General features: G+C 39.4%; 1 protein-coding gene across 1 annotated transcript in view; it reads right to left on the bottom strand.

Annotated features, from left to right (window-relative positions):
• The window catches only part of TOMM70 (translocase of outer mitochondrial membrane 70), a 23561-nt gene extending 12492 nt beyond the window's left edge, over positions 1-11069 (bottom strand). Inside the window, exons 1-3 of the mRNA XM_034059963.1 lie at positions 10750-11069; positions 1906-2079; positions 530-656 (exon numbers count right to left, since the gene is read on the bottom strand). Coding sequence (XP_033915854.1) covers positions 530-656; positions 1906-2079; positions 10750-10995 — 547 coding nt within the window. The 5' untranslated portion in view covers positions 10996-11069. The remainder of the gene's footprint in view (positions 1-529; positions 657-1905; positions 2080-10749) is intronic.
• Between the last annotated feature and the right edge of the window lie 582 nt (positions 11070-11651).

An 11651-nucleotide genomic window follows, 5' to 3' on the forward strand; every position in this document is an offset into this window, starting at 1 on the left:
ACAAAATGCTAATTAAACTGTTTTCCCTTTAATACCTGCTAATGCATTTAAATGACTAATACTCTCGTTTCTGACCATATATCTCCACCTGCAAAACCACCTTGGTTTCTGTAATAATATTATTTCACTAAAATAAACAGGGAACAAAGTTTGCTTACTGTACGAAAGTAAACAACTGCTCTCTGCATTATCCACTAAGCATGTCAGATGAATTCTAAAGTATAGGAGTATTCTCAAAAATAAGACCTTGAGTGGCAACAGTAACATCAATTTCTCAGCAGCTATTTCAGATATAAGCAGATGAGAGCTTGAAAACTGGGAAAAGGTTTCTACTGACAAGCAAATAAAATCTAGTTGCAGTAGCTATGAATGGTTTTAAATAATTAATTAATTAATAATAAAAAATTTAATGGTTTTAAATAAATAATCCTGTATTACTGTAGTTACAGAAGTAAAACCATCCCAGAAGTTACCTCCAAAGCACATGAGCTAATTCCGCTTTCAAGTATATACATCAAGAGACACTCACCTTCTAAACATTCCTTCTTATTGTCTAGCTTCTCATGAGCTTTTGCACGTCTGAAGAGAGCTTTTACATATTTAGGATTAAGCTCAACAGCCTTCGTGCAGTCTTGTGCCACCTCTGTCCATTTTTGCTGTGGATAGAAAACACATTGAGAGAGGCCCCAGTCAGCTGCATTACATTAGCTTTCTACTACCAACTTCAGGGTCATGCCACCTGATAGTAGCATCAAGTCCCAGGGCCCTGGTTCTACCTGCTTGATTCTATTACTACAAGTTTCTCAGTAAGAAACTGCCAGGCATCACTGCAAGCCACCTGCACCAGAACAGCCACAAAATAGAAAAGGAATTCCTACAGAAAAACAAATCTAGGCAGTTGTACAAAGCATATGGGAGAAGACAATGAGCTGATTTAAAGAAAAAAGATTTAAACATAATGAAAACCAACAAAGAAATTCAATAAAGTGCTAAACCACTCTAAAAAAAAAAAAACAACCCCCAAAAAACCAAACCCTTGTTATTTCAATTTACTACACTATGTTACTATAAATCAATGACAAATGAATATGTAGGAAAAGAAATGGTCAAGGATATTAAGAATTAAAATTTCATTTATCTGCAAAATTGATAGTTAAAACAGGCTTTTCTAATACCTTAAAAAAAAGGAACCACATACACTTGGGATTCATTATGGCTTGCATTAGTTATAAGTAGTAGTTGATTAGACAAGATCTGTTTTGTCTCTCCTGTAACTTTCAAGACTGTATTTCTCTAATCACACAGTCTCTTACTTGATACTTCATACTTTACAAAGACAGCTTTTCTGCTCCTTTATACAAATCACCAGCTTGACCTCATAAGCAAATCTAACATCACTGGCTGACTTCTAAAACTAATATCAAGTATACTTAGCTATCAAGTAAACGTTACTTCCACACATGTAAAACTTAAGTCATAAGCTTTAGCAGAATTTCTGGGATATTTAACTTCTGAAGTAGCATCCACTCAAATATTTGGCCTTTCACCTAACTTTTAACCTAAGTTAAAGAAACACTCTAGTATAGAGAAGCAAAATTAACTTGTATGCAAGAAAACTGTTCCAGAGGATAAGAAATTAAAAGCTTGTCTTACAAGAAAGGCATACATAAGAATTATATAACACAGATTGAGAACAGTTAACAGAAGGGTTTTATTTTTTTTTAATTTATTTTTATTTTATATGTGAAAAAGCACGATGAGCTAGTAAAAACTAACTGCAAGCAAGAGCATCTTGTGAAGGCAGCAGATATCACTACTTGGGATCTTTCAGCGGACAAAAATGACAAAATACACAATTTACATTGAATTTTTTTAAAACAGACACAGTTATCTTTAATTTCTTACCAGTTGTTCATATGCAGCAGCTCTATTTTGATAGAAGGTAGAAAGATCAAGGTTTTTCTCAGGAGGACACAGGCTGATAGCCTCAGTATAACACTGAATAGCTTGCTCATACTTTCCGGCTTTAAAATATTTGTTCCCTTTGTTCTTAGCAGCTTGGGCTCTATCAAGAGGGCTCTGAAAAAGGAAATAATAGGACAGTTCAAATAAGAAAAGCATCACTGCACACAAGCTATACACTGATCTTCAAAGATATACAATGGATCTGAGCAGTAAACTCTAGCCTAGACTGCTGAAAAATCTCAATCCTCCCATTTCCTGGAAAAACACAACCAATTTTCTTTTGCAAGTGTATCAGATAGGAGACATCAACTTTTCAAAAGATTCACTATAATGGTATTAAACAATGCGGTAATTCCTTTTTGGAAAGCTAAACAGGTTTTAATCTTACATGACTTCTGATCAGTAGAACCAATAAAGATATGTTATTTGTCCAAAAACTAAATATGTGAAGACAACAAAGCCCTCCAAGTAATTCAAATAGGAAGGAAGTTTCATACTCAGATACACAGAGCTTGTGAGACCAGAGCTGACTGAGAAGACTATGAATTAAGCACAGAAAACACTCTGTGGAAAACCTTCTGAACTAGAAAAATAAAACCTGTAAGCAAAATAAAGCTGTTCTGCCTTCTATACAGTAGACTAACTTTACAGCTAACTCCTCCACAGCTTCATCCAGCTGCTAATACAAAGTGCTGGACCATCACACTCATTCTTATCTGCGGATGGAAACCTTTGGTAACTGGCCTATGACCCTGCTAAATGAATCTTTACATTCTGCACTGCCTGTTGATCATCCGCTTTTCTGCAGAAACTAACACTGCTACCTGTAACCCCTAGATTTAAAGAACAGTTATCAAATATTATGGCTTATATGGAATTAGATGGAAAAACTTCTCTTTATCAAAGGGGTGTGAGCCACACTCCAGAAATAAAGAGCTGCAAAAGCACCTAATGTATACCTTCTGGATTTCTGCTCCTCTTTGATAGCCTAGATTTAAGGATCAACATTTTGCGGCAGTTCAGGCTAACATGCCAGCCCAAAATGAACAGAGGTATGAACACATGTGCCATCTTATCAACTCCTCTGAGGGAAAGAATACAAACTGGGGTAGTAATGCCTTAAATACCTGCAGAATTTACTACATCTCACCTGTTGAATGACATGCACTGAAAAGATCATCTATAACTTGCTGGCAATTGCCGATCAACAGGGGATTAATAAACAGGGGAGATTTAGACTGGATATAAGGAAGAAATTCTTTACTGTTAGGGTGGTGAGGCACTGCAATGGGTTGCCCAGGGAAGCTGTGAATGCTCCATCCCTGGCAGTGTTCAAGGCCAGGCTGGACAAAGCCTTGTGTGGCATGCTTTAGTGTGAGGTGTCCCTGCTCATGGCAGGGGGGTTGGAACTAGATGATCTTAAGGTCCTTTCCAACCCTAACTATTCTATTATGCTATAATCCTGCTCTTTAACCATGCTTCTGCCTCCTCTCTCACCTCATCCACTGCCAGCATCAAACTACACCCAGATTAGTATAAGACAAACCTGAAAGCATCTTTGCATTTCATTAGCCTGTTTATCTTAAAGTCCACTCATTTCATGACAGCCTGATCATTTTTAGCATCTAAATGATTTTTAAAACTGAAAACCTGAATGAAACCCAGGAGTTGCTGCACAACCCCTCTTTAAAGGACTAGTTTCCAATCATAGAATGAGAGAACCAGATAACAGGTACCAGCATTAGTTTTTAAATAAAAATAGGCATCCAAGTAGAATAAAGGCACTCTTGAGGAGAGACAAGTGAAACCATATAAGGGAGGGAATTTCTTAAATACTCCTACTACCAGAAAAGCTCTTCTCACATGGATCACCAATCACTGGGCTTGTAGGAATTCAGTCTGCACATCTCCATTGTTCACAGAACAAGATTATCAGCATGGCTTTTAGAATTTTTCGGGGAGTTAAATGATTTAGATTCAAACTGATAAAAGATTATTTACTTCACCTGTTTTCACATGCTATGTGTAACTCTATGGATACACAGAATAAGAGTGCAAATATTTTTACTGACAGCCAAGTAACTATGTATTTGATAAGCTGCTTCTCTAAAACATAACCCAAGTCTGAAAAGGTTACACTTATTTCAGTATGACCTAAATTTAGCTCCTTATACAACAATGCTTCTCTTTTAACTAAGGAAAGGGTTACGCATATGCAGCAAACTTAAATACATGAAAATCAGCTTTATTTTTCCTTTTGCATTTCTACAGCAAACCACAGTAGCAATGTCCTTCCACAATAATATACAAAATTCAGTGTTGTTCAAATTTACTTGCAACCAAAAAGAAAAAACACAAGACGTGGGCCATGTTGCAACGTTCATACATGTGTTCTCAGTAAGCAAGTTATTTAAGACTGCAGAGATTAAGCCTACAGTACAACTAGATTACTACTTTATGATCACTGCCAATTCCTTTAGCCCAGTGGTATGTTACCCCTACACATGCCTCAGCCTGACCAGTCCATCATCTTCACCCTGTGCACTTTGACAGCCCTGCACTACAATCCCTGCATAAACACACATGCTACAGATGAGAACTACTGGATAATATCCAAATGCAATGGCTGCTCCAGTGTCAGGTATGGGATAGGAACTGTAACTGGAAGCAAGAGATCTGTAGTTCTGGGACTGTCACTGGTGCTCTACTGGTTCTTGGAAAGCCTAAAGTCTTCAAACTAAACTATGTACATGCAACAAGGCCCAAAAACTTTACAGGCATGGTGACACAGGAAAGCCAATTAAAACTAGAAACAGTTATCACAGTAAGCTTTGAGTAACAATAGTAGGACACAGACCACACAACCAACTATACAGAACTGAATCATCAAATAGATGCTAGCTCTATGGTTACTCTGCCTCATGCATTGTATAATTTGAGGGTAAAAAGCCAAGAGTTAGAGCACAAAATGCTATCATGTAATAAAGTTAGCAGTAATGCCCACGGCAAGAAAGAAATCAACTGGGTTTTGCTTACACTGCCTTAAACTAGACTCCTACCTCTCAGATGGTTTATCTCTGCAACCTTAGTCTGCATGCACTGTTGAATGGCCAACAACTTAAACTCAAAGGCTGATACAGCTCTATCTTCAATAAGCTTATTCTGATAAAGACTTACATGAAAAAGAGTCACTTAGCAGCTCATACACATGCCAAATGGATCCCACACTGGCTGTACATAATTTATGCTTTTAAATTAACAAAATACTGTATCTATATCTTGAAGCCCAAATGGTGATAAAACACAGGTTTTATACTCTAATTTTAAATAATTAACAATCATGAAACTCTTTAGCCATAGAAAACATAGGAGAAAAGAGTGGATCAATTTACAGCTCCAGTATAAAACTGATCAAATTAAGGAACAAAACCAAAAAGTTTTTATCTTAATTTTGTGAAATTCTAAGGAACATTCATAACCTCTCTTAATAATTATTTTAATTATTAATTTTAGAATTTAATTAATTTAACATTTTATTAAATATTCAATATATAATATTTATTATATATTTTATTATAAGATATTTAATATTGATTATTAAATTAATTTAATAATTAATAATAATTTTATTAGTGAATAAAATAATTACCACTTAATTTCAGTTTAAGTAACATATTTTGACTTAACTATCTGAAGTGCAACCTGATAAAGCAAAACCCACTAAAATGCTGAATTTCATTAGTGTCTTCCTTTGGTACACTTTTGTTTCTTGTTGCTGGGTTTGGGTTTTTTTAGCTGATGGCTTGGTTTGGCTTTTTAATTAAAGAACTCATGTCACATTATATGCTGCAATACCTTTTCATAACAGCACAAATGGGAATACAAAAATTAATTCTTAGGAAAAGATCAGTTTCTGGAAGTTTTACAAGCCTTAGATTTAACTGACAAAATGTTTTAGGCTGCTGCTTCTCATCCCTCCAGTTCTCAGTTGCTGCATTGACAACGTACCCATATAATAAATTGATTATGTATGCAAACTTGATGCACACGTTTCTGCTTCAATTTTCTAGCAAATACAATAACATTCGACCTTATTTTCCAACTTCACTGCTTCTCCTCACCTGACCCACTGCCTTTTAGTGTGGTGCCAAGGACATACTTTGTTCCCATGGTGAAGGTTAGGCAAGAAAAACTCTCAGTTTGTCATCTTTTGGTCAAAAAAATCTCTGCAACAAGCAAACCAGCTCAATAAAGTGAATGGAAGCCCACAATCAATTATAGCCAAGGCAGTATAAACTAAAACATCAGAAGTTATCTGCAGTCACATAAAAAGTAACATCTCAGGACTGCTTTCAGCAATTGTTCACTAACTAGTCTTAAAACAGAGTTTAAGCCAAAGGACACTTGTGTACTTGAGAAGTCCCCCATTATCTAGGTAACTAAATAAGCAGATTGCTAATTGTCTAAAGATTAGATGGCATTAACAAAAACTTCTTAACTGTTACTTTAACCTCAGCAAATGTGCTTTCCTCACAAAATGTTCAGAAACTACATGCAAACAACAGCAACTTAATAGCAACAGACTGACATCTGGGAGAATAATAAAGCTTTACAGTAACCCTCAGCAATATCAACATGGTTAAACTGGCAGTTCAGAACTTCATGTACTTGAGGGAGATTACTTTTTAAAATAGAACAAGAAATTTGCTGCCAGCCAATGACAAAAGTGATTCACAACAGAAGCACAAGCAGAGAGTTTCAGCATTTTGGTTTGGGTGAAAAGGGTTTGTATGAGCCCTTGTCTGACAGATGACATGGAAGAGGACCAAGCCTTCAGCCATCTTAACTCATCCACATGCAAAGAAAAATAGCCCCAGTCTGAATCTCTTGATGAGATCAAGTAAAATTTAAAAAAATGTGTTGTTTTGACTAACATTCATCTTTCATCTCATTTCCTATCTCAGACCTGTACTAAAAAGTCATTAAGAGAATATAAATGGCTTTGAGATTCTCCTTAGCACTGAAACCACTATGAGAAAAAGTTTGTCCAACTAAGCTTAAGATGTAAATTCAGAGCCCAAGCAAGGATGGATATAATTAGAAATAATGAAGCTCAAGATTACAGTCACCTTGCTTTTAAATGAGTTTGCCATTCATGCCTACCACAAACAAGTGAGCTGCACATGCGCTACTCAGAGTCTAACAATTGTCCTACTGCTATCATACACACATTTAGGAGTTTTCTACACCTGTCCACTACAGCTGGCATGGAAAAGAGAAGACTTACAGTAAGTCAACAGTGAGATTGATTAGGCAACAGGTGCATGGTACAACAGAAATTACTTTTTACATACTTTGCTTAGATCAGAATAAATATCAACATAAATATATCTAGACAAAGAGGTTTAATTTGCTCATATACTGATCTAATGTCACAGTAGTGAGATAGGCAACATTTGGCAATTGCTGTTAAGATAGATAATGGAAAGAAGCCATACTAGTTGGCTGTTGATCCCAGTGTAACACCATACAAGGAGTTTGTCCACATTCACCCACCATTGCACTCAAGGACTATATCCAGCTCAGAAGAAAATGGGCAAAGAGAGTGAAAAGCTATGAAACCAAATGGCTTTGTCTGCAATACACAATGCTGACTAAACAATTCAAGAATCTCTGCCTGGTGCTTCCTCACATAGCAAAACCACAGCACTGCCCTATGGAACTGGTGGAAGAGTAAAGGGGTTAGAATTGGACTATCACAGACTTTCAAAAGGAAGCGATTTCAACTTAAGGAGAAAGAAAAAAAAAATACAGAACTAACCAACACATTGTCTCACCGACTAACCAGTCTATGTCCCTGTCGAGACAAGGAGGGTGTAAACTTGCTAAGTTTATAATGGAGTAAGCAAAAAACACCATTAATCAACTGGGTATCAATTAATGCAATAAATGCAAAGTAGTTTACTACTCCAACAAGCTTAAGTTATGAAACATTCACTACAAACTAAGAAAGCATGTAAAAAACAACTGCTGTTACTGAGTAACTAAAACATTCCATCTAAATTATAAGAAACAATGACAGCTTCTGTAATTAACAGATGCAATTTGACTTCCCAACCTCTGTGAGTCATCCATAGACACAGTTTTATCATCAGCACTTACCTGGTCCAATAAACCAGTTGACTGTACTTTTGAAAAGCTGTGCTTACAGCAGACAGAATCTGAAAAGTAATTCAGCTCTTCCCAATATAGTACCTATGCTAAGGGCTTCTGCCAACACATCAGTCACAGATCACACACTTGGCCACTACATCTATGCCACGAGAATCCCCTACTGCAGGCACAGCCTGGGGAAAAAATGTGAGGCCTCTAAGGCATGTAAAAGAAAATCTTGAGCTGTATGCAAAATAATAAATTTGAATAAAGAACAATTTAGATTTTAGACCCTACGTATTTTCAAAACAAACAAACAAAAAAAATCAAGGTTATTTCTTCAAAACTGTGAACAGAGCATCAACGGGATACAAAAGCTGATTTAATGAAATGCACAAAAATGTCTGAGCCCTAAGTTGTATTTATGAGTAAAAGCATAGTCAGCTGACACACACATACACACAGCTGTTGGTAGCACATTTATTATTGACCTATATCTTTTATTCTAAGATACTTCCCTCTTATGTTCAGACTGTGGATTTATGGCTTTAACTCACTGTATAGATTTATATTTGAAATCCGGGTTTAAAAAAATACCCCACCACATTAGGAAGGCAGACCAATACAATGCAGATAGTTAAAAAGTAAGGCACTTCAGGGGTAGTATTTCTGATCAACAGCATTAATAACATCCATAACTAATAAAATATATGTGGAAAAACAAAATCTACATGGCACCACCACTCTACAGGAAGGCACACATATAAAGCAGCAAAAAGAACTTGTAGCCACATTCAATTTCCTGCTGCAGCCATATTTTGACCAGCTAGACAATTATCTCATGTAACCAGGTAAATCTGATACGTTCTTCTACAGTTTTCCTAAGTAATACCTCTCATTTCTTTATAGTATAAGCAATGACACTCTTCAAGGTACTCTGTATCATACACTCAACCATATCCATATTCTTAGATACAAGGAGTCTTCCAGTAATTTAATTTGTGGGCCAATGTGAGCAAGCTAGACACACGATATTTTACATCAAGTGCTATATATAACTGCCTTAATTGTTTGAAGTTCCTGCTTTGGTACAACTACAAAATTACTACAAGCCACTTGAAAGTACATACTGCAATTCAGAAACACAACCAAGAAACCCAGAGTTAATGCATTAATAGCAAAGTCACTGCAGCTACACAAAAGTCACAAGCAGCCTGCAAACCAGAGCTCACACATAGCAAGCACACTATCATAAATATGCCAGATGCTGTCTGCAGCCACAAGCCAAAGTTACCACAGTAAACAATGTCTGAATTTGTCCTCTGTACATCACTTGCTCAGTACATGTTGCCCATGAAAGAACAAATCACTGCCTTCAAGTAACTGCCTCCAGGTCCAGCATAGCTTCTGCAGCTCACTAGGCTTCCAGGAATGCCTAAGAGTACCTATGGTTCACCAGCTGTGCCACCCCCCTCGCCACTCCTGCATTCGTGCTGCTGTCTGCCCACTTGGTAACACTAATCTCTATCAATTAAATGATCCAGGTTAAACCTGACCTTCTTCCAATCTCTCAAAGTTGTTTGTTTTGGTTTTGTTGTGTTTTTTTTTTGTCTTCTGATCATTTCAGATGGGAAGTTTATGCCATGGTCTGACAGTCAGAGCATTTCAGGAGCTACATAACAGGGAAGACAAAGCAGGTACATCCTAATGAGATTTTCTTATCAAAGCAAATCAGTTTCCCAAATCCATGTTTGTAACGTTTGTCAACTCTTACCTCAGTAATACAATGTGACTATCATGGTACACCTGTGAACACAGATGTGTGGAAAGTGCATCTTTTGTATTTCCCTGAAAAATATTTCACTTTGAAAAGGTTCGGACTGTGTTTCCTTAAAACTCTGCTGTATCCTTAGACTAACACATAACAGACCACAGATTTCCTTTTCAAAATACTATTTCTGGATGCAAGTTACTCATCGCTATTCCACACCTCAGAAGCAGAAACACATTCACCCAACAGCAGCACGTTATCAGACCCATACGCACCTGACTGATGTATATACTTCATGAAAAGATGTGTTCAGTAACGTGCTTTTCCAAGTACCAGTACCAGGACTGGAACAAACACACATACACACTCTGAACAAAGTACTACCAATGGCAGCAAAACGAGAAAAAAACCGTGAATGTCATAACAGCCGGTGGCTAGATCCCCGCAGTTACACGAGCCGCCCTCCCCGCTGTTTTACTCTGGGCACGAAAAGGATGCAGCCCGAGCTATAGCATGGCTCTATCACCTCACTAGCGTCCCCCAGAGCCTGTATCCCGACTCCTGACATCCGCTTTTTAGACGGGCCAGTGCCCTGGCCTAAAGGGCTCTGCCGCCCGCTGACCGGAGACAGGCCCCCCCTGACCCCATCACGGAAGGAACACCCGCCCTCCAGCCCCCCGCGGCCCCAGCCGGTGAGCTCAGCCCCGGACCCCCTATGCCCACTGAGGGCGGCGAGGCAAGTCCCGGCTCTGACGGTCAAAGCCCCGCTTTCTCCCCTCCCCGTCAAAGGGGCTAACGGCCGCAGCGCGCGGCGTGAGGTGGGGACCAGTCCGCGCCGCCGGCCGCCGGCACGCGCTCACCGTCTCCTCGTGGCCGGGCCCATCGGGCTGCCCGCCGCCGCAGGGCCCGGGGCTCGCCCGCCCCTCAGGGGTCTTCCGCTCGCTCGCGCCCTTGCCGCCGCGGCGGGCCGTGCGCCGTCCCCACAGGTAGAGCGCGCCAGCGCCCAGCAGAATAGGTGCCCCCAGAACCAACGCCAGCTGCCAGCGAGACAGCCCCGCGCCGCCGCCGCCGCCGCCCGCCGCCTCCACGGGCTTCGAGGCGGCCATGACGCGCTCACACCGCCGCCCGCGAGAGGGGACGGGACAGAAGCGGAGGGAAAGGGTCACCGGACACCCGGGGCACGGCGGGAGGGCACGAGTCGTGCAAGCACTTCCGCCCGCCGTACGGCCAGGCCCAGCCTCGGCCTCAGCCTCAGCCACCTGCTGTCGTGGCCGCGCCACCTGCAGGAGCGGCGGTGTAGCTGCAGGGTGCCCGGGTCAAAATTATCTTCGTTATAAATGTCTTTTTAATGTATTAATTGAATCTGTCATTAAAATAACTTAATATGCAATACTGAAATTGTATATATGTTGTATATATATACACATTATATGTATATTTGTGTGTGCATGTATACACTTAGCATCCTTACTTGTAGGCAGAGGAAGCTTGTATTTCTGTTTCCATTTATTCCCCTAGAGTACTCGGCTGTGGATGAAGATAAGTCGTCTGATACTTTTTATACTCAGATAACTAGTCGGCTCAAGCCTAGAAATTTCATTGTAGGTCGGAGGGAAGTAGAAGGAATGTATGCAAAGACACATATTGCACTGAAGGAAAAATTGACTAACAAAAACAGTAGTAAGGTTGCAAAGCAAATACCTCAGGACCCCAACTAAGATTTGCCTTGCTGGACTGTGAGTCAACATATCTTGGTGCCTGG

This window comes from Melopsittacus undulatus, chromosome 2 (genome assembly GCF_012275295.1).
Source record: "Melopsittacus undulatus isolate bMelUnd1 chromosome 2, bMelUnd1.mat.Z, whole genome shotgun sequence".
Classification (NCBI taxonomy): domain Eukaryota; kingdom Metazoa; phylum Chordata; class Aves; order Psittaciformes; family Psittaculidae; genus Melopsittacus; species Melopsittacus undulatus.